Source organism: Chelonia mydas, chromosome 24 (assembly GCF_015237465.2).
Source record: "Chelonia mydas isolate rCheMyd1 chromosome 24, rCheMyd1.pri.v2, whole genome shotgun sequence".
Taxonomy (NCBI): Eukaryota; Metazoa; Chordata; order Testudines; family Cheloniidae; genus Chelonia; species Chelonia mydas.
This window is the reverse complement of record NC_051264.2, coordinates 3,828,545-3,851,512: the sequence shown is the minus strand read 5'-3', so window position 1 is coordinate 3,851,512 and position 22,968 is coordinate 3,828,545. Positions and strand designations below refer to the sequence as shown.

The following is a 22,968-nucleotide window of genomic DNA, read 5'->3' as shown; positions in this document are numbered from 1 at the left end:
TCGCGAGCTGTCAGCCTCCACCCCAAATCCTGCTTTGCCTCCAGCATTTATAATAGTGTTGAATATAAAAAACATGCTTTTAATTTATAAGGGGCGTCGCACTCAGAAGCTTGCTCTGTGAAAGGGGCCACTCACACAAAAGTTTGGTCTAGCTGCTACCACACGACAAAGAATAATAAGAACCAGGGGTCAACTTTTTTAGACGTGGCCGCTAGACCAGGCCTGCGCTTTTCCACATGTCAATTTCTCGATGTGCAATTTTTCACCGCTCAGATGCCAAGCGCGGCAAAGCCTTCGCACCGCTACGTCTCCTTTCCCCCTGCACTTGGATTTCCGGGCACGGCCATCGCGCGTCCGCACAAATATAACTGGTTTCAGAGTAGCAGCCGTGTTAGTCTGTATCCGCAAAAAGAACAGGAGGACTTGTGGCACCTTAGAGACTAACCAATTTATTTGAGCATAAGCTTTCGTGAGCTACAGCTCACTTCATCGGATGCATGCAGTGGAAAATACAGTGGGGAGATTTATATACACAGAGAACATGAAACAATGGGTGTTACCAGGTGTCATCGGATGTATGCAGCTGATGAAGTGAGCTGTAGCTCGCGAAAGCTTATGCTCAAATAAACTGGTTAGTCTCTAAGGTGCCACAAGGACTCCTTTTCTTTTTACAAATATAACCATCACTGTGATCATCTGATCGCACCTCCTGCATAACACAGGCCATAGGGCTTCCCTGAATTAATTCCTGCGCCATGTCCAATTGCTGTGGTGGAACTAGTGTCGGTCTTTTCAAAGAACATCCCGTTTTGGATGACTGTGGCTTAGGTTAATGTCTAGCTAGGACCTATGTGATATAAATAGTGACACCTACTGGCACATAGGAGTAAGTGGCTCCGGCCACCAGGAACATGGGGCGAGCATTTTCTGTCAAGAATTTGGACAAGCAGCACCCTTTCCAACCCCCCAGATGACAAGGTGGATTTAGCCCCCTTCAGATGGGGATTTGGGGAAACAACCGAGAGATTCTGGTCTACAAACAATCTTTATTCACCGGGTTTGGTTTCATCTTTTATACAGATGGGTGAGACGAGACAGGCCGTGCACATTTATTTCACTGACAAAGTGTGCCGTGGGGCACGAGGGCGTTGCCGGACAGGCGGAGCGGGGAAGACGTCAGGGCGATGTGGCACAGGGACTTGTATATAACGACAAATCGGGCTGGGCTGGTGGTGAACCTCCAGGCTCCAGCCGAAGAGAATGCGCCTGTTGTGATGCTGGAAGGAGCAGCCTATCCAGGGAGAAGATCCCTGCCGAGCTGCTGCATGCTCGGCGCCTCCAGAGTACACCTGTAGTGCTGAATGGTCTGGGACCCCCCAGGCAGAACACCCCTGCCTCAGCGCTGGACGGCCCCTGACCTTCCCCTGATTTCAGCAGGGCGCGAACACAGCGCAGCCCAAGACCAGACTTGAGATCTGGCAGAGGAGGAGTTAAGAGGGAACCCAACAGCAGGGCAAAGGGGACCAACAACTAGGCACTTAGCAAACACTCCACACAAATGTTTGAACAAGAGGGAGGAAAGTCGAGAGGAAAGACCCCCCGCTCCCCGCCCCTCTGGTTTCCAGAGTGTCGCCAGGCAAAGGGAACTGGGGCCTGAGCAATTCAGAACGTGTCCCCAGCATGGGTGGGGCGGTGGCTGGGGAGTACCAGAAGAAAAAAGGGGTAGAATAACCCTGTGGGGGCAGCTGAGTGTTTAATGGGAAATACTGGGTCACTTTCAACCTCCCCATGCGGACCCAATGCAGGGCTTTCCCGCCTCCAGGAGCTGGATGATGCATGAAGTTGATGAGACAGATACAGCCCAAGCTCACGGGCCTTATTCTTTAGCTGACACGGGGGGGCTCGTGCTTTTGATCCAGACGTCCCATGTGGGATCCCTGGGGACGAGCCAGCAGCAACGGTACCGGAGCCAGTCAACATTTTCCCTTCCCAAGGTTTTTTCCGACAGAAACCAAGTTTTTAGTCAAAGCAGAGATTTCTGCGGGTGACGTCTTGGGCTAAACTGGGTGGGGGGGTTGTTGAAAATTTGAAATTTTTTGGCTGAAATTTTCCTGTTGCCAAACACTGAACAATCTGTTTGTTCTTTTTTTCCCCACCTAAACCTTCGGAAGAAAAAAATGGCAAGGAAAATGAGAACTTTGTCGTGTTCCTCAGGGGTTCCCCCGGGATTCCAAACCTGTTTGCACATCAACTCCGGTCGCCGCCCCGACACACGCCGAGAGCTTCAAAGCGAATGAAGAGCTGGGGTCTGGCACCGGATGGGCCGTCCCGCAGAGAAGGTGTCTGATCACAAAGAGTGGCCGGGCTGGGCTGGACCCAGGTTTAGTTGTGAAGCAGAGCAGAGGCTGGGGAAGTTTGGGGTGTGAATGAAGCGTGTCTCAGGCTACCGGGGTGGGGCACTGAGACCAGGAGAGGAAGACAGAGGGCTCTGCACACTCGGGGCACCTACCTCCCTGGCTCTGCCTCAGGGAGTTGTGGGTGGAGGGGTTATTGGTGGGTGAATGAGGATGAATCACTGGCAGACCCTGGTGGCTGGGTTTCTGGGGGCCCAGCCAGCACCCCACTGGAAATCAACCTCCTCAGCCCTGAGACAGGGCGAGCGGCGGGTTGCGGAGAGCCGGCTGGTCGAGGGAGCTTCTGGTCTGCTAGCTGGAATGGCAGGGTCCCCTGGGACAGTGGAATCAGGGCTGGAGGAGAAGAGCTGACATCCCCTCAACTCTTGCCCACCTGCCTTAGGTAGGATCCAGGGAGCAGCCAGCTTTAAAGCCAGGCAAGCAGGGGATGCTGGGTGGGTGGAGGCCTTGTAACTCGGGGGGGTAATGCAGACCTTCACCTCCCCCACTGGGCTCCAGACTGCCGGCGCCCTTGGCCTGAGGCCGGCCCTCGAGCTCCAGCTCCGGTTTCACACCCAGGCAGCTCTCTGCAGAGGAGGCCTCCGCTTCCTCCCTAGGCTGGGAGAGGTCCGGCGGGAACCCCAGCCTCCCTCCGGCCATCGCGCTCCCGTGGCCCCGCGTGGCACCCAATGGGAGCCCGGGGAACGCTCTCCCCTGCAGCCTAATGGCTGGGAAGCCGACACCCTTCAGGAGGGCTTCTGATCTGGGGGGTCCCAACGGGCTGTGGGGGTGGGCCCTCTCCTCCAGGGGCAGCACCGACCGGCCGTGCTGGAAGACGTGGCTGGGGAAGCGCGACCAGTCCGGGGAGCTGGGCTGGGGATACTGGGGAGGGGGGCAGAGCTGACGGCTGGAGTGGGGGCCGAGGCCGGAGTGCGGGATCGTTGGCAGGAAGGCGCCCAGGCGGGGGAACTTGTCCTGCACTCCCCCACAGCAGCAGGAGCCGAACAGGCAGGGAGAGGGGAGCGAGCTGAACTCTGGGGACAGGAACAGAGACAGGGAGCAAAGTGAGACCGGACCAAAGCCGACACCAGCCAGCTGCCCCCCACCGTGCATCCCAAGGCAGCCCCCACGTCACGGAGCCCAAGCTCACTGGCAGCGCTGGAGATGGAACCCAGGAGTCCTGAGTCCCCACACGCAGTGCCCAAGCCCCTAGGCCCCGCTACCTCCTTGAAAACGAGACCTCAATAGCTGGGCCTTCTGTGTGCGTGCTGGGGGTGGGGGGCTGAGCACGCACTGGGCACTGGGCTGGGAGTCAGGACACCTGGATTCTTCCCGGGCTCTGCCACTGCCCTGCCAGGTGACCTTGGGCAAGTCACGCCACTGGTGTGTGCCTCAGTTTCCCCTCCTACCCTTGTTTATTCAGACTGCGAGCTCTTTGGGGCAAGGACTGTTTCTCCCTGTCTGCAGCGCCCGGAACAATGGGGCCCGGATCTGGCCCTAGGTGCCGTTATAATACAGCTCACGCTGGAGCTGTGGCAAAGGGGCTCCGGGGCGGGAAGACCCCTGGTTCAGAGTGGCCCTGTGTCCTGTGCTCTGCCAGGGGCCCTGGATGGGGAGGGGGCCTGGGCAGGACAGATCCAGACGGTTCTGTGTCCCTGCAAAGCCCCGCAGGGGTCACTGAAGCTGGGTCGCACCTTCCTCCCCCGGCCCCAGACGGGGCTGTGCCTGGCTCCAGAGCACCCAGGCGGGGTCTGCAGTCCAGGCTGCTGGGGATTAACCCTCCGAAAATCAGGCAGCTCTCTGTGCAGGTGACACCTGCAAGGCGGCTGTGGCTGCCCAAAGTTTTCCAGAAACAGGCAGGTAGGGGGTTGAGCGGTGGGGGAAGGGCTTTTTGAGGCTTTTGCCCTTCCTGAGCCCCTCCCTGTTGGCAGGACATCCTCCCCCCACCCCTCCCATTTTAGGGACCTGCAGCAGGTAGTGGGAGTGTGCGGAGGGTGGGGGAGGGATATTTGGATCCAGATTCAAATCCCCCCAAATTCAGGGGTGTTTGGATCCAGTTGGTCAGAGACCCTGGGGCAGACACGCCCCTGCGGGGCCCCCAGGGCTGGACTCAGCATTACCCGGCACCATCATGCAGCCGGTGCCAGGAGCTGCCAGACGCTGCTGCTCGGACTGGTGAGAGGCTGGATCCTCTCACCCATGGCCCGGCTCGGACGCGCGCTGGGCCCTTCTTTCTCCCTTGCTGTGTTAACGGCAGCCACCCACTGATCTGGGACACTCACACACAAACACCAGTGCACTCGCACACACACGTAAACGGGCACACTCACACACATGCCTGCGGGTACCGCCTTGAGGTCTCCTGAAAAGCTCCTCTCTGACCCTGCTCTGTGCTGCTGTCCCCCTTGTTCCCCCCTCCCCTTCACAGACACACACGGCACTTACGGGGCCCGCTGGCAGTCCCTTTCTTGTTCCCTGGGCTCGCCATGTCCAGCGGGTCCCTGAGGCCTCTGTGGAAGGCCAGCTGGTCGGCCAAGGCCTGGCGGGTGAAGATCATGTTCTGCAGGAGCTGGAGGGGGAATGAGCTTTGCAGTGGGGACCCCCATATTTAGGGTCCTAACAATGAGCCTGGGGTCCCTGGGACAACTGGGACTGACACTCACCCGCCCCCACCCACGGGGCAGTCTGTGACCCCATCCCAGCCCCGTGCACGAGGCTGTCTGTGACCTGCCCCCACCCACGGGGCCGTCTGTGACCCCATCCCAGCCCCGTGCACGGGGCAGTCTGAGACCTGCCCTCACCCACGGGGCCGTCTGTGACCCCATCCCAGCTCCGTGCACGGGGCAGTCTGTGACCCCATCCCAGCCCCGTGCACGGGGCACTCTGTGACCCCATCCCAGCCCCGTGCCCTGTGGTTACCTCGCTCTGCATGCCGGCAGAGACCCCGGACGGGCGGCACACGCTGGCGGCCCCCATCAGCAGGGGCGGGGAAGGGTAGTGCACGTCCCACAGCGGGTAATTGACGAAGATGAGTTTGCTGAAGTTAAACTTGTAGGTGAATCTCTTTCCCTTGGTCTTGTGCAGGATGCGCTTGTTGTAATAATACCTGGGGGCGGGGAAGAGGAAAAAGCCTGACAGGTTAGAGCAGCGGGGGACGGACGGACGTGTCACTAAACAGACAAGCACCAGGAAGCCGAGAGAAGATCCAGGAATCTTTTCCATTTATGGCATGGTATAAAAAAACCATTAAAATCTCCTCCTCTGCCCTGAGCAGCAGAAAGCACTGGGCAGTAAAGCCCAGTCCTGCCCACTAGGCGTGACAGCAGAAATTTCCTTCTGACTTTGCTACGGTCTGTCTGCTTCCCCTCTGGGCTGCTCTCTGCTAGGCGGAGGGCAACAGAGACAAGAGAGAAGAGAAGAGAAGGGGGACTATCTTTCCCTAGAAAAATAAAAGAGATATAAGCTCTTTCTCTCACTCTCTCTGTCCCCTTACTCTCTCTTTTCCATCATCCTTTTTTTTTTTTCCTGCTCCAAAGGGTCAGGGATGGATCTGGGTGTCCCTCTGAGTCCATCCAAGGTACAGCCAGACTGAAATAAGTTTCCCCTCCTCCTTTAAACCCATGTCCGGATTTCACAGCTCACCTCTTATCTGTGTGCCAGGCCTGGGGCCTGAACTCCCCTAAAAGCAAGAGAATTCAGATCCCGGCCTGGATCAGGTCCATGGCTAGCAGGAGTCAGTTTGCCCTGATTCCTCACGGTGGGAAGAGGCAGGACTCGGCAGCGAGGACTATAATGAGGCTGCTGGACACAGACAGACCCTGTGGTTCCCTCTAGCTCGGGGACTGAGCTACCTAGTGTCCCTGAATCCTGGATGGATCAAAGCGGTGCTGGAATGGGCTGCTCTCTGCCTCTCCACCAAATACCCAGTCTCTCCTTTGATCGATAAGCCCCCTAGTCTCTGCCCTGGGTCGAGACGGGTTCCCGTGCTCCCCGCCCCACGTGGCCCCTTCTCCGCACCTGAGGGCCCGGCTCAGCTTGTCGTAGTTCATTTGCGGTTTGCATTTCCTCCTGCCCCACAGACGCGCCACCTCATCAGGGTCCTTGATCACAAACTCCCCATACTCGCCCTGCTGCCAGGCGATGACATGGCGGAATTCCTCCTTCTGCAGCAGCTCCAGGATGAAGTGCCAGAGCTGGATCTGACGGGAGCCGGGGCTGGATTCTGCCTTGTAGGCCCAGTCTGGGAAAGCCAGCCCTGCAGAGCAAGTGAGAGCATAGTCATACCCCAGCTGTGGCTGCCCTCAGCCTCCCCACAACTCCCAGGGGACTTCCTGGCTTCAAGTATTACACAGCATTGCTGTGTGGCTGTTAAACAGCTGCCACGTTCCACCCCAGAGGTGGCTGCATTTCAGTGCTGGGCAAGTGAGCCCTGTGCAGTGTAGGGTTGCCAGGCATCTGGTTTTCGACTGGAACGCCCACTGCTGACTGGGCGCCGTTAAAAGTCCGGTCGGTGGGGCAGCGGGGGCCCAGGGCTAAGGCAGGCTCCCTGCCTGCTCAGGCTCTGTGCAGCTCCCAGAAGTGGCTGCCAGGTCCCTGCGGCCCCGAGGCACATGGTGGGAACCGGGAACCGCGACCAATGGGAGCTGCAGGAGTGGCGCCTATGGGTGCGAGGGCCGCCCATGTGCCTAGGGGCCGCAGGGACCTGGCGGCCACTTCCTGGGAGCCACGGTAAGCGCCGCCGGAACCCGCACCCCGAATCCCCTCCTGCACCCCAACCCCCTGCCCCAGCCCAGAGTCTCCTCCCACACCCAAACTCCCTCCTGAAGCCTGCACTCCTCCACACACGCCCCAACCCCCTGCCCCAGCCCTGAGCTCCCTCCTGCACCCCAAAGCCCTCATCCCCAGCCGCACCCCAGAGCCCGCACCCCCAGCTGGAGCCCTCACCCCCCTCCCGCACCTCAACTCCCTGCCCCAGCCCAGTGAAAGTGAGTGAGGGTGGGGCAGAGCGAGCGACGAAGGGAGTGGGGATGGAGCTAGTGGGGGCGGGGCCTCAGAGAAGGGGCGGGGCAGGGCTGTTCGGGTTTTGTGCAATTAGAAAGTTGCCAATCTTAGTGCAGCATTGCTGTGAGGATGTCAAACAGCTGCTGTGTTCCACCCCAGAGGTGGCTGCATTTCAGTGCTGGTAGAGTGATCCCCATATGTATAGTCTGGAAAGGGCTCTGGGAGTAAAGTTGCTGCATAAAGGTACCAGATTGTGGTACCTCCAGGGGGATGTAGGTGCTCAGCACCTCTCAGGGCTGGGCCCCTCGCTCCCTAACTTACCTTCACCCTGTGTAGCATTGCAAGGACTTGGACCGGCTCCACAGGAGGAAAGGAAGACACTCTTTCCTCTCTCTCCTTGGAGTTCCACACGGCATGGATTGTATTCTCACCTGAGATCCAGTAGGAGCTGGGGACCCCCTCAGACACGCAGCCACAGTGCATCTTACAGACCTGGGGACGCACAAAATCAAAGCCACCATGGCAGTGAAATGGAACATGGGCTCAGACAGCAGGGCACAATATGGTCTGATTACCGTTGGAGGCCGTGTTGGGAGTCAGGACTCCTGGGTTCCATTCCCAGCTCTGCCACAGACTTGCTGCATGGTCTTAGGCAAGTCACTTCGCTGCCTTATGCCTCAGTTTCCCCCCTCTTTGCAAGGGGGACTATTACCTAACTCACAGGTGTATTTGACATCAGGGCTAAGAGGAAAGGGGTCTCCACACTCATTCATACGCAGCCAGAGTCTGTCTCCCTCAGGGATCTCTCCTCTTGTTTCTTGCAGAACACGTACTGTCGGGTGGCACACGACATTTGCATAAACCAAGGAAATAAACACAGGGTGCGTGTGTTGTGGTTGCTGGGAGCCCTTGGCCAAAGGCCCTTGGGAGTGTCAAGAAACCTGCCACCATGCCTCAGGCTGGGGTGTTCTCTCCAGCTGCCCCTCCTAAACCCAGAGCTACAGCACGCAAGCCCTGCCCCGTGGAGGATGTGGGAAGAGTCACTCCAGGACAGGACATCCTTGTTCTGCTGAGTGTGTGTGTCTGTCCCTGCAAATAGCACCTAGATGTCAACCAAGTCAGGACCCCCGTCTAGCAACGACCCCTCCACAGCTCCCCCTACTGGGCCATATGGATACGCTCTATTATTATTTGCCCCGTGGGGCCATAACCATAGAGTGGGGCCCAACAAACCTCCACCAGCAACAACCAAAAGACAGTCCTTGCCCTGAGGATTTTGCAGGCTGAAGAATAAAAAGTGTCTAACAATCTCAAAAATAACATTATAAAAATCAAGATAATAATCTAAGGACCAGGGTAGGGTACAGTATATAACCCGATCATCTACATCACAGCAGCCAGCGAAGACACAATGATCATTAAGGACGCTCTCCAGTATAAAGTTCTGAGGCGTCGTGTTTCTTTAGACTTAAAGGGCCTGATTCTTGTTCACACTAAGGCTCCTTTATTCAGTTCCGGCCAGGCCAAGGCTGTAACGTCGCTATAGCTGTAATTTACTCTCGCTTTAAGGCCCCTGAACATTGCCAGAGCGGCAGGCAAACAAGAATGAGGCCCAGATTATTGCTCCCGCTAATACACAGAACTCTGGGTGGAACTGGGCGACGCTCAGTTCAGGATCGGCCCCGTAGGACCCGATTCTTTCTCATACTCAGACAAGCCCCCTTCTATGGGCGCTGTGGTCCTCCTGCAGCGACTGCCGAAAGGGGCCAGAGTGTAAATAGGAATTGGGGCCTACAGCACATTGCCCCTCCAAAGTACTTTCCAAACACGAACTGATTCAGCGTCGTGATCAAGGAGATCAGGCCGGCTCTTGCTCAGAGCTTGGAGCTGGGCGCCCGGATGCAGTGTGACGTGAAGACCCGGTGAAATATATTTGCCAAAGTCGAAAGGGCAGGAGCTAGTGGATGACAGTGAACAAGGAACGCAGGAGAGGGACCAATATAACCCGTGGGTCATAACAAATGTGAGAAGGAGAAACCCGAAGCATTGGTCAGCACTGGAAGTGAGAGACTCGAGGCTGAGGGAAACGGGGGCAGAGAGCTTGCCGAGGGGGATGTGTGGTGAGAGAGAGAGAGAGAGAGAGAGAGGCAGTTTTGGAGAGGGGGCTGGAAGGAACAATCCTGCACTGACCCTCATTTGGACACACTTGACTGGACATAGCAAGCTTTTCCCGTCACTTCTGTACCTCAGACGAAGAGCTGCGTAACTTCACCGCAGACAGACGCCACCTCCACTTCTTGCCAGGCAGCCGTGAGAGGGTGTATTTCCTCCTCTTGATTGCTCCTTCTGCCGATTTCCCTATGAGGAGCGTAGAGAGGCTGGATATGGAGCCAGGCAAAGCCCCTTCTGCACCCTAAAGACCCAGCCTAGACCCACGCGCTATAGGGGATGTCGTTCCTTTCTGCCTTTGCACCTCACGTCTCCTTGACCAACATCCGGAAAACCATGTCTATTGTCTACATCTCTAGAAGACCTGTCCTCTGCTCTCTTGTCTCCAGGAGACTTCTACACTTCATTGTCTACAGATTCTTCAGCGGTTCTGGACCTCTCACTCCTGTCTTCTCCAGGGCATCACTGCAAACTGTGAGTGGGGATGCATTGATTTGTTACTTGGGCCCGATATTTCTGAAGCAGAAGGAAGAATTATATAACAAATGCCTGGCTGGAAAATTAAATCAAAGGACCTTCACTTTTCCCCAAGATCTAGGTCTCCAATTTGGGCAAATATCTCAGTCACTCTGCTGTGATTTTAAGAGAAATTCCCTGCGCCCCCCCCCACACCCCTTCCATTAGGGTTGTTACTTAAGAAAAATGCAATTTTTTTAATTGAGAAAACTCCTTTGTTGGTTATGATTTATAACCATTTTCTAAGCGTCTTAACACATTTCAGGATTTCAAACATCATAGGGTGATAAGCAAAAAACCCCATTCACCCAAAATTCCCTAGGTAAACTGCTGGCTCAGAAAGAAAGAAAGAAAGAAATTGACTAAGGGTTGAAAGTGGCCCCCTTGAAAATCACAGCCTTGAAAACTAGAAATCTTGGGAGCTCTGAGATCTAGTCTTCACCTACCTTGCTGCTGAGATGTGGATCTCTGGGGATTTTTTTCAGCTAGAAACTACTGCATGCAGTTAGAAATGAATGAGAAAGAGAGAGACTCTGAGAGTTTTAGGAAGATTCATCTTTATATATAAAGGAGGGGGAAGGGTTAATTTTAAATCTTCTTACCCCACTCCCAGGGAAAAGAGGGAGCGAGAGCTCCTACTCCTGAGGCTGGAAGGATTTGGAATTTTCCTGCTGGGTTTTCCATCGGCCCATAGTAAAACTGCAGTTAGTCCTCTGCACCTTGCTTTTTAAATTGTGAGTAAAGAAACAGACAAGCAGCAAGGTTGTGGCTGAACGTACCTGCAGTGTCCTCCTGGACAAAGTCACCCGCAGGGAGACGCAGGAGAAGGAAGGGCTCGGGCTTGTAACCAGCCAAGAGCGACTCTTCTTTTTATTTTTGCAATATGAGAATTTAAGAAATTCATGGTTCAGTTGAGATAAAGGGCAAGCCCCTCAGCTGGTGTGAATCGGCATAGGACCCTTGAGGTCAACGGAGAAACTTGGAGTTCCACCCGCTGAGGTTCTGGCCCTACGACTTAAAGAAGGCAGGTTCTGCACGAAGAGAAGAGTCGGGATTGGTGAATTTCACATCTTTCAACCCCCCTAGGAAACGCTCTAAAAAGAAGAAACCCTCCTATCATTTTATCCCCAATCAACAGAGTGCCGAAGAAAGGCCTGACTGTACCCACTTATCCACATGAGAAATGGGACTTGTGTGAATAAAGCTACTCACACACATAATTGTGTGTGGATTCTCTGCAACGACTGCCTTTCCAGGACCCACTGATCCCATGAAAATAATATTCAAATCCAGTTTGGTTAGCTTTTTTTTTTTTTTCTTTTACAAACAGGTGTTTCATAACCTCTTTCCACAAAAGCCATTGCCACTAGAGAAAAGAATCCATAGGATGAAATGCATTTAATATTAGTTCTCTTTTTTAAACTGTGGGGGTTTTTTTTTCTTCCTGAACTTTCCCTTATTTTCCAGAAAAGTCTAAACTGGCTAATTTGAGAATAAAAACAAAACAAAAAACAAACAAACAGAACCCCAAAACACTGCAAATTATTTGGGAATGTTACTGGCATGGGCAATAGGCCATTTTGGAAAAAAACCCCACAGTGTTAAAGCAAATAATAGAGAGAAAAGTAGCTTTACAGGGAAAATAGGGTGAAAAGGAAACAGGAAACCAAAAAGCATCAAAATCTGGAGAGAAGAAACATATTTTGCATTGTCAGGATCCCAGGGAGAAAAAATCCAGGGTGGAAAACGATTAGCCCCATGGTGTGCCCTTGGGTCGCACAGAGCAAATGGCTGCTCAGGAGCAGACTGGCAGGGACTTGCGCCCAGTAACGGGCCTTTCTAATATCAGTGGGAGTCTTTCCACTCACTTCCACAGGCGTCTGTTCAGAGCACACACGCACAAAGGCCCGATCCTGCAGCATGCCACTGAGGGCCCAATCCTGCAAACACACCACTTTGGTCAGTTGTTCCACCACGGTTTTCATCTAATGCAGTTTATTATAAAAACAAACGAACAAGCAAAAACAACAGATTTCTTCCATCATGGGAGGACTTGCGGGGAAGAAGGTGCCCGCATTCATAGATATTGGTGTCGGAATGGTCCTGAGGTAGGTGACTGAATCTGCATTTGGCAGATTCTAACCAGGCAGCTGGTTTTGTATGCAACGCATAAACAATAACTTTGATGACGGCTCCAGGCATCGCTGAAATCAATGGCGATTTCCTACTGATTTCAGCAGGCTTTGGATCAGGCCCATGGTGCAGAACCTGATTTGATAAAAATCACATTCTCTCTATATTCAGATCCAAAATGTCATTGAGGAGAAGACGATTGCGACTAAACTCCCGTCTGTTAAATGGAAACATCCAGTGTGATTTAATATTCACTCACATTAAAAACAACAACAGAAAATCATTACAATGGGGCAGGAGGGAGAGTGCAGTTCCCTGGTCAAAGTCCTCCACTTCCTACTACCACCAGCTCAAGGTGAAATTTATCAAGTCCATCTTTTCCCTTATTCCAGAACCTGCCTTTATTTTGAGCCAGATACTCACCTAGTGTCCCCAGCTCTGCTTTTGCATTTTCCTTTTATTATATTTTCTGGACATTACAGTCAAATAAAGACAATTCTCTCTGCTTGGCTTAAAGCAGAAATGCAAACAGGCCACTGAGGATAACAGATGGGAAGGGGAAGATACTAAAGACACCTCTGTTATTTGATTGCCATTTAAGTTTATGAATAATGATTTTATTGTTTCTTTTCCAGCTTTCTTTCTTTTTCCCCATCTTTCTCTTTTGTTTTTCTTTCTTTCTTTGCTTCTTTATCTTGTTTTCATTATTTAGGGCTGGGGGCGGGGATGTTTGGTTTTTTGGATTTTACGTCTCTTTGAAAAGTAAAATCCTGTTTAACAGATGCATAGAAATGAAATCCTCGTTGGTTTGTCTGTTTTCAAAAGGGACCTTGCTTTATAGTTTGCTTTCCTTTCCGCAAAGCCTGCCATATCAATACGCGGCAGTGTTTTTCTTTTCACAAGTCAAGCGTTTGTAGGTCCTGATCCTGAAAAAGCTTAAGCCATGAGCAGTGTCACTCATGTGAAATAATCCCCCTGGGCCCGGTTCCGAGTGACACTGCTCTGGTAGCGCAAAAGGGTGGGTAAAGGGACCTTAGCGTCACTCAGAACTGGGCCCATAAAGGAAGGGAGACGTGGGGGTGGAGGGGAGGGAGAATGGACTCACATGGCAGGAGTTATGAAGAGGAGGAGAGGATGAAGAACAGACATGAGTGGAGGGAGGGAAGCAAGACAAGGGCTGATTCTGATCTCACGCTTGTGTTACCCCAGGCTCATTCTGCTAGCTGTCGTGAAGTGTCCTGATTTACATCGCAGGGAGATCAGAGTCAGGAATGCCTGTGGGGGGCGGCTGGCCAGTGCTCTAGAGGGGCAGGGAGTTGCTAAGTGTTGCATCGTAGAGAGTTATTCCCCCCCGCCCCCTGCCCACACTACCCCCGGCAGGATGCAGCGTAACTGCTCCCCCGGGTTATTCCGACCACACTCAGGCCCTGACCCCACAGGCTCGTGACTTGAAGTGTCCGAAGCAGCTTGGATAGAATTATACCAGGGTGACAGAGCAGAACGTGGCTCGGCGTGTGTGGGGAAAGCCCCCAAACTGGCACTGGGTAAGCCGCATATATCTGTCCCTAGCACTCCACATACTGCCTCGTGGTTAGAGCGGAGTCGGGGAAATGAGGGGCTAGGACTCCTGGGTTCTAGCCCCAGGTCTGGGAGGGGAGTGGAGTCTATTGGTTAGAGCAGCGACGCCTGGGAGGGAAGACTCCTGGGTTCTGCCCCTGGCTCTGCCACAGCCTGGGCTTGTTGACCCAGTCACCTCACCTCTCTGTGCTGACAGACAGCGCCTGGTGTTTTCAGGCTGCACCCCCTAGCTTAGTTTCCAGGGGCTCTGTACCAGCTCGCCCTGCCCAGCCCAGGGCAGGAGGGGAGGATGAAACCCCGGGGAAGAAGCAGACGCCCATGAGGGGAGATGAAAGAGACAGGGTGCGGCTGGGAGAGTGTTTCATGCTTGTTGGCGCGAAACAAACCAGCCTGGATCTTTGAGGCGAGACTTGGCTGGGTTCCTGCCCCTTTATCTCTCCCAAATCCCCCTCCAATCGCCTTAGCTGGCCCTGTGCAGCCATCCCAGGGCGTTTCAGCCTCCCCCTCCTTAACAGAGAGCAGGTGGGGGGGAAGAGGGTCAAGGGCCTGTTTGTTTAAAAGCGTCTAATGCTATTAAAGCAAGCCGATTAGGGGACATTGGAACAGTCCGGAGCCCGGGAGGGGGGAGCAGGGCTTGGGCAGATGGCTTCCTTCCCAGGAGGGAGCCGTGAATGCAGGGGCCAGATCTTCTCTCACAGGTGAACCTAGCCCTGGGGAAAGGGGCTGGCGTGACAGCTCTGTCCTCAGAAGAGACACGCCGGGGAGGAGCAGCGACAGAGGACACACACACACCAGCCTCCATTTAACGGAGTTGTTTTCTGCTACTGGCCAGAGCAGGGGGCTGAGAGCCCGGACACCGGGGTTCCCCTTCCAGCTTTTCAGCGAGCGTGTCTAGCAGGCGGTGCAAGGGACGTGAGTTCTAATCCTAGCTTTGTCGGTACCAGATGCTGCCGGTTCTCAGGTATTAGGCACTGAGGGCCTGATTCTCATTTTTACTCTGCCCCCTTTATACCACTCTGGCAGCGAAAAGGGGCCTCAGTGTAACTGACACTAGGCTATCTGTACTGATGCGCTCGGTACAACTGTGATTTGATAGATAGACTGACAGAGTTTAAACAATCCCTTCCCCGCGCCTCAGTTTCCCTATCTGCAACATGGGTCTGATGATAAGAACGCCTAGTGCTTTCCATCCGTAGATCTCAAAGCACTTTCCAAAGACAGTCGGTATCACTATCCCCATGTTGCAGACGGGGACACTGAGGCACAGAGCGGGGAACTGACTTGCCCACGTGCATCCAGCAGGCCAATGGCAGAGCGAGGAACAGAACCCAGGTCTGCTGAGTCCCACCTCCCTCATTTGAAGCCCCTAGATAACACTCCCTGAAAAGCTGGGTATGGGACCCAGGAGTCTGGACACCGCGTCTCCACTGCTCTAACCACTTCCCTGCTCTGCCTGTCTAGTTTGCCTCTTTGACCCCCTCCTTGGCTGCTCACTGCCTTTCACTGGGGCGCGCTTAGAACCGACAGTTGGATCCTCAGCTCTTGTATATCAGTTCACACCAGCAGAGGATCTGCCCCCGCACCCCGGCCTGCAGGCCTGATTCTGATCTCACTCCGGTGTCAGGCCGGAGTAGCTCCACTGGAGTCAGAGGTGTAGCCACGGAGGGAGTGGGAGGAGAATCAGGCTCCGGGCCTCGCTCAGCTCTCCCACCCGCACTTAAGTCTTTCTTCCGACCCCAGGTGCTGATTCTCCTCATTTGCTGGTCTGGGTCTCTCGGGGAAGTGGTATTTAAAAGGCTTTTGTAACACTGTCAAACAGAAACCTTAAACGAGGAGCGGGGGCCGGATTCAAGAGGATGAAGGTCACTCAAAGTGAAAGCCCTGGAAACCGGCAGGCCAGACAAGGCTCAGAGCATCCCAGCTGGGATGGGGTCTGGGCCACAGGAGCAAATCCCGGGGGCAAAGCTTGGGACCAGAACCAGCCCCCAAGGCGAGTGGCTGAGGCAGGCTGTCTCCATCGCAGTCTTTCCCGCTGCTCCTTTCTCTCTCCACCACCCAGCAGGGTTAGGTTGTGAACAGGCAGCTCAGGCCGACTATGATAGCGTGACACACAGCCACAAAGCTGGGGTAGGACAGAGAGCTCCTGGCGCATCGACCGGCAGCCTGGTACCGAGGTGAGGGTGACAGGCTGGGCGTCGGGAGACCTAGATTTTATTCCTGGCTCTGAGCTGCTGGGTGACCTTTGGCAGTTCACTCCCTGTCTCCTCTAGTTCGCCCAGAAGCTCTTTGGGGGCAGGGATTCCCCCTCACTGCGTGTGTGCAGGGCCCAGGGCGACGGGGCCCAAATCCTGCTCAAGGCGTCACTGCCGTACAGAACAACGCGTCTCCCCTTAGAAGCAGCCGCTTCTTCTGAGTGCCCCATACTCCCCTGCTGGCTAGAAAGGGAGGGGAATGTTAATGAACAGGCGGTTCAGGGGGCTGCCAGTCACATTGCCGTGCCTCAGTTTCCCCACGTGCGTAGCTATTCATGCACGTCTAGAGCCTGCGTCTCATTTACACGGCCCTGGCTGAGTAAAGGGGACTTGGTGTAATCCAGACTCAGGCCTCTACACACATAGATGGACACAGGCCTATATATAAACACATGCCCACGCAGAGCGGCATGATGCCCGCTTGCACTTCAAGTGCCTGGCAAGCTGCCCTCTCAGCGGAGAGCAGCACCCAACCTGCCCAGCTGCAGATGTGACCCCCAGCGTACAAGTCGGCACCTCCTTATTCGTGTTCCCAGAGAGAACTAGCCTCCCCCTGCTGAGCTCGAAACCCTTGAGCGAGGCTGGCAGCTGAGAACAGAGCGCTCTTCACAGTCACCCCGGCTGAGCAGAGGCAAGGAGGCTGGCTCAGCTCCAGCCCAACCAGCGATTGACTCTGGGATGAATCGGATGCTTTGATGCTAGAAAAGCCCTATAAAAGTAATGTTTAAAAAGGCCTCCCTCGCGCCGCTGCTCGCTGTTGCACCAGGGGTTGGGGGAGCATTTAAGCCAGGCTTCTGGTCCTGAGCAATCCTGGCCTGCCTTAAAGGGGCCAGTGCACCGGGTTACACTATATAGTGGAGCCGATGCACTGGATACAGCAAAAAAGAGCAAGGGCGGGGGTCATTGCCCTCCCTGGGCCGTAACACTCGCCACACACAACCCAACCCCATGCAAAGCTTGTCCGGATTTCAGGTTTGTTGCAGGATTCGCGACCGCTCTGGAGAGAACCCAGGGCTGATTGAGGAGTGCTGCCGTTTTCCTCTCTCCATGTAAACCCAGGGGCTGCTTGGCCCTTTCGACTCAGAGGCCCACTTGGATTGTGGGGTGCAGATCCAGAAGCACAAACCCCACGCGGAAGACAGCAAAATAAATGGTTACGCGGCTCCTGCTGCTGCCGCAGGGCCCCATCGGAGTAGGTGCTGGGCATGCAAGTCAGAAGGGACAGTGCCCGCACTGTTTGCCACCCTGCTTTGCGCTGGTGTCACGGACAGCGCCAGGTGCAGGGCGACGGAGGATTGGGCCCTTGCGCATTCTCTCTCTCTCTCCGGCTCCGATTAGGATTCACACTAAGAAGGGGACTTGGATTTGGGATGGAATATTAGCCGCCTTTATCCTCCAAGCCCCGACCTAATCCTAGAAGCTCTTTGGGGTTTTCCGTCTCTGGGTAAATCCCCCTCAGCACTGACGGACAATCCTGGCTGGTATCAGGGGGAATAATCCAGTCAGTAGCACAGCCCATCTGGGGTAATCCCACTCCCCTCCCTCTGCCACTTTCCCCACCGGCAGCCCCTTCCCGGGCCTCCAGCTGTGGGAAGCAAAGCTCAGGCATGAAGAGCGTCTTGTTGTTCCAGTTTTTGAATCATGATGCTTAGCACTTATTGCAGCCCAGGACAGTCCCGATGCATCCTCCCCACCTACATGCTCGTAGAGGGCTGACAGCCAAAAGCGGCTGGGAGTGCATTTGTTACGGGCTTAGAGATATGAAAGCAGTAAATAAAATTGCCCTGAGCTGAGACAGGTCAGGGGGATGCTGTACCCTGATGAATATATCCGCCTCCTAGTGAGAGACTGAATGGACCCAAACTGGAATGACTGGGTCAGATCCACAGATGTAAGTATGACTTCTATATCTGGGGTGGGGGGGCCTCCAGTTCAGCCAATGAGGCTGCGCGTGGGGGGGGGGCAGAATTTCCCACCTGCCTCAGGCTTGCATACTCCCCAAACTATGCCCATGGTCAGATTCTCAGTTGATGCAAATCATCTCGCTCCACTGAAGTCAATTTATGCTGATTGACACCAGTTAAGGATCTGGCCCATGGATCCCAGTCCTCCTCCATTCCTTGGCACATTGGGGGTTCAGCTCAATGAGACCAGGGCCACCCCCCAGCTCTACACAGGATGGGTTTTGAGAGAGGTCTGCGGCTGGCACTGGGGTGGGGGCAAGATGCATCTTGCTACAGCTGCCCAGCGGTACCATCCCATGAGCACGCTGGTTCCCCTGCTCTGTGGATGCTGCTAAATCCTCTCCGGCTAGAGACGCGTTTCTCCCCAGGGCTCGTGAAGACTCTTCTAATCTGAAGAGCAGGTTATTATTGCCTGTGGGATGCACCATCCGGAAGGTAATTTCACAACCTTTCCCTGGGGAGGAGGTGTGGGGGTCGGAGGGGTCTCAAGGACAGGCCATGCTCCCTCCCTTCTCAAATGGTACGAGTCCTGCACCGTGCCGGTCCCATCGCAACAAGCAGCACGCCAAAGAAGTTAGTTCGCCAAGCAGGGCTGTCGCCTTGGTCTCTGGTTACACGAAAATGGTTTTAAATGGGGGAAAGAAACGAACACAAGCAGTCCTGGGGGTGATGACAAGCCCAGGGTTGGCGGGAACCCTACGGTTACAATATTGACAGCCCATCAGCCCCTGTGCACCGAAGGAGCGGCTTTCATTCCTGGCGGAGTTAAAGTTCTGTCCCGTCTGCGAACGCCATCAAAGGTGGAAACCCTCAGGCGAGAATAAAAGGTGCGATGGGAAGCAACGGCCCACGTGCATCCAACAGCACAGAGCCACCTGCTCCCAGGGGCAGTTCTGTTGGGCTATACGGAAGGATGGGAGAGGGTCGGAGTGGCAGCAGATTTCAGAGGACAACAAGGATCTAAGAACTGGGTGACTGGAAATCCGAAGTGATGACAAAGATCTGGAGATACCTACAAGGGAGAAAATTCTCTTTATTAAAGACCTCCCCCCCGAATGGGTTGCTGCTCTCTTACCTTTCCGAGCCACCTGGATCCCTCTTGGTCTCTCTCCCCCGCTCGCTCTGTCTGTCGCACACGACTTGTGCATTTCATCACATGCCGCGTTAGGGTTACTTAAAATGAAAACCCAGCACTCCACACTCCCAGGAGGGCGTCCGCGGTTGCAGACAATCGCGTTAACCCTCGCAGGTCTCCAGCTGCCGACCGCTGCACGCTCCGGGAGATGGCAGCCCCAGGTCTCGTCTCCTCCTTGCGCGGGCTCCCCGGTTGGGAGAGGAAGCTCGGTGAACGTGGTTCGTTTCTCCCCACCCCCTACCCCATTCCCAGGCAGAAATTCCACGGCCATTATCTGCAGAGCGGGAAGCAGAGCATCCGCAGCAGGTGCTGGGAGCTGTTCTCCGCAGCGACCCCTGCTGGGAGTGATGGGTGGCAGAGACACCAGGCTGTGGTCTCTCCTGCCATAGGCAATGAGCAGAGCAAATGCCCATGCTAATAAGAGGTGGCAGACTCTGGGAAGGGACCAAAGGGCCCAGCAAGAAAAGGGGGAAAGAGTTCCCTCACTCTTCGGAGGGGGCGTAACTAACCGGAAGGGGCTGGGATTGGATCTCGCTTAACTGCTGAAGGACACCTACTAGAGACCTTGGCTGGAGCTTTCCAGGGCCCAGCTAGGGGTGGGGAAGCCCAACAAGATGGAATATGGAACCTGAGTGCTCCAGAAAGGCACGACACCCAGTTACCTGCCTACCGTGGAGCCGCTAGATGAGGGCGCCAATATCTGGAGGTCTCCATGGAGATCAGGGCCTGTTGTGCTGAGCATGGTGCAGAAAACGGAGGACAGGCCCCACAGCGAAGAGCTTACAGTCTAAACAGCCAAGACAGACAAGCAGCAGGAGGGGAAGCAGAAAGCAACTTAAGCAGAGCCAGGCACAACACCCGATCTCTGGGCAACTGGTCTTGCACTCGGACCATGGGGTCACGTGGCCGGAGGGCTGGCAGTTGAGACAGGACGCACTGAAGGCGCCTGGTGGCACATCCCACCAGCTGAAGCTTCTGTTCCACGCGTTCTCTAGAGGGAGCGTTCAGAGACACCTTATTGCCCCGCTGCTGGGGGAGTAGAGATTGGTATTGGCCATTGGGCAAGCAGGAGTGGGGCAGCCGCAGCCGCCTTTGGCCATTGCAACACAGGGTGCGTTGGCATGTGTTACTTAGCTCCTCTAGGTAACGTGGGCACAGCCCGGCAGCCCTGTGCTGCTAACAACTCCCGCTTCTCACCTCCAGATGTTCTCGTCCTGGGCCCAGTTCGGCTGTGCCTCCTGCTTCCAGCTCGTGTTGTTGGTGCCGGGCTGCTGCCACCTTCCGGCGCCTGCGACGAGGACGGCTCTCTAGAGGATGCCTGGGGTGCCGCACGTCTTGCTTCTCCACTCACGTAACGGGCGGTCTTGGGGCTAAGGCACTGAGCTAGCGACCTGGGTTCAATTCCTGCCTCTGCCACAGACTCTGTGTGTGACCTTCATCTCCCCACCTGTAGGACGGGGACAATAATCCTTATAACTTGCCTAATTTAACAGTGAGCTCTTCCAGGCCGGGACCATGGGCCTGATATGGACTGAGCCCTCAGGACTCAGAATCATGAGAGCCCTGGGGAGGTCTCCAATGGTGGGAAAGACCCAGTGAGTTGCCGGAACTAGGGTTTTTCATCCCAGCCTGTTCTGAAACAGGGAAGGATGTCTCAGAGATGCAGCCAAGCCGTTCTCCTCCAAAATCACTAGCTCAGATCCAGCCCAGGATTGAAAATCAAGACTCAGTGGCACCTGTGTGAAATGAGTCAGTGGGGCTCAGTCCACTTCTAAGGGGAGAGGTGTCTACGCTACAGGAAATCATCATTACTCAGGGCCTTATTCACTCACCTTGTTGACAGCCGGAGGACTGGACACCCTCAAGTTGCAGTCTCTCTCAGGTACTGATACAACCCGCAGGTACTGCAGTGCCTGTGTACATCACAACCTTTAATGCATTCACCCTCCCGACACCCTGTCCGGTTGGGCAGGGCTGTTATTCCTATTTGACCATCGGGAAACTGCCACAAAGAGGCTAAGTGAGTTGCCCAAGGTCAGATAAGGAATCTGTGGCTGAACGGGGACTTGAACTCACCCCTTTGAAGCACATCCTAAGCACTGCCCCAGGGAGGAAGGAAATGCATGAAGGAAGTTTGGCCTTCTGCTATCCCTGCTCTGTGCAGCATTAGCTCTCCTAGCTCCAGTCAAGAACTTTTTAAAAAAGAAACAATCCCCAACAGAGAGTTTGAGGAAGAGCAGCTAGTGGCTTGCTTGGCTCTCCGCATCTCTGCGACCTGATACTCAGGGGAACACTGGGTTTGCCCAAAGGGAAGGTTGGCCCACAAGGGATCCCTTGGTCTCTCTGCAGCATTTGGCATGGCAATCTCTGCACAGCACTTCAGGGCTGCCTAGCACAAGGCCCCGGCTCCACTGGGATTTTAGCCACTTGCACAATCCCTGGCACAGCCGTGACTTGCACCCGTGCCGTGTGACTGACACGGGTGCAGTTCTGTGTCGGTTTCAATCATGCTGTGCTGGTGCACACTGTGTCAGCACTCGGCCTTTGCACCAAGGCGACTGCACCAGAGGCTAAAACACCAGTTGCATGAGGCTGAAGTGGGCTAGATGGTGTGACCCAGGACACTGATCTGACCCAGCATGGCTGTTCTTTGGTGCAGTCATTTACACCAGTGCAAAGTGGGTGTAAAATCAGAAGGGCAGCATTTGGCGCCCACTTTGCACTAGTGTAAATGACTGCACAAGGTGCAGGGCAAAGGAGAAGTGGAACCTCTGGGTATGTCTACGCTGCCATTAGGCATCTGCGGCTGGCCTGCGTCAGCTGATTCAGGTATGCAGGGCTTGGGCTCTGGGGCTGTTTAACTGTGGAGGAGACGTTCAGGCTCGGCCTGGAGCCCAGGTTCTAAGACCCTATTAGGGTGGGGATCTCTCTCTGGTAGGGCTCATGCTATTGACCAGACCTCCTGAACTCAGCCCAGCCATCCTCCTCACATTCCACATATCGCCAGGGATATTCCACATATGTCCCATCCTTTGTTCACTTACATAGAGAGAAGAGATCAATAGATGTCCCCTCTGCAAATCAATGCACTGCTTTGCCTCGTTCTTTGCTTTAACTCCAGATAGGCAATGAGAAGCGATGAGGCCTTTTAATTCACTACCTCCTGCCCCACAGACCTGGGAGTTGATGAAGATTGGAAGAGAGGGCTGGGGAATTAAAAGTGGGGGCTATTTGCTGGTTAAATCCACCGCCGCTCACGTGATGGAAATGGGATAAATTCACTGGGCTGATGGATGTGGAATGTGTGTGCTGGGGATGCAGTGTGTGACTGTGTTTGAGTGAGCAAGTTGTGTAAGAGAAGTGTGTGTCAGAGAGAGAGAGAGACAGGAGCGGTATGCGTGAGAGAGGGCGTCTGACTGAGACCCAGTGGTATGGGTGTGTTTGTGGAGGAGAGAAGGTGTATGTTATAGTTCTTGTCTAAACTAAGATCTAAAAGTAGGAAGCTAGATCAAGTTACCTAGCTTGATCAAATTAACACCTTCTAAATCTTGCAACAAAGCTTGTTCCCAACTCTGTCCACATATCTATTCAAGGGACACCATCACAGGACCTAATCACATCAGCCCCACTATCAGAGTCTTGTTCACCTGCACATCTACCAATGTGATATATGCCATCATGTGCCAGCAATGCCCCTCTGCCATGTACATTGGCCAAACTGGACAGTCTCCTTGCAAAAGAATAAATGGATGTAAATCAGACGTCAAGAATTATAACCTTCAAAAACCAGTTGGGGAACACTTCAACCTCCCTGGACGCTCAATTAC

At 54.5% G+C, this 22,968-nt stretch overlaps 1 protein-coding gene across 2 annotated transcripts; it reads right to left on the bottom strand.

The window, feature by feature from the left end:
* Positions 1 to 1,063: 1,063 nt before the first annotated feature.
* On the bottom strand, positions 1,064 to 21,794 carry ETV3L (ETS variant transcription factor 3 like). 2 transcript variants are annotated; one of them, XM_043535454.1, is made up of 6 exons: positions 19,082 to 21,794; positions 7,826 to 7,886; positions 6,411 to 6,648; positions 5,313 to 5,499; positions 4,839 to 4,962; positions 1,064 to 3,427 (listed from the first exon to the last, which is right to left on the bottom strand). In XM_043535454.1, exons 1-6 carry the CDS (start codon positions 19,157 to 19,159, stop codon positions 2,793 to 2,795), a joined length of 1,323 nt encoding a protein of 440 aa, XP_043391389.1. In that variant the 5' UTR covers positions 19,160 to 21,794; the 3' UTR covers positions 1,064 to 2,792. The 2 variants fall into 2 exon arrangements, with proteins under 2 accessions (XP_043391389.1, XP_037739474.1); XM_037883546.2 differs by lacking the exon at positions 19,082 to 21,794 and adding an exon at positions 9,640 to 11,141.
* Between the last annotated feature and the right edge of the window lie 1,174 nt (positions 21,795 to 22,968).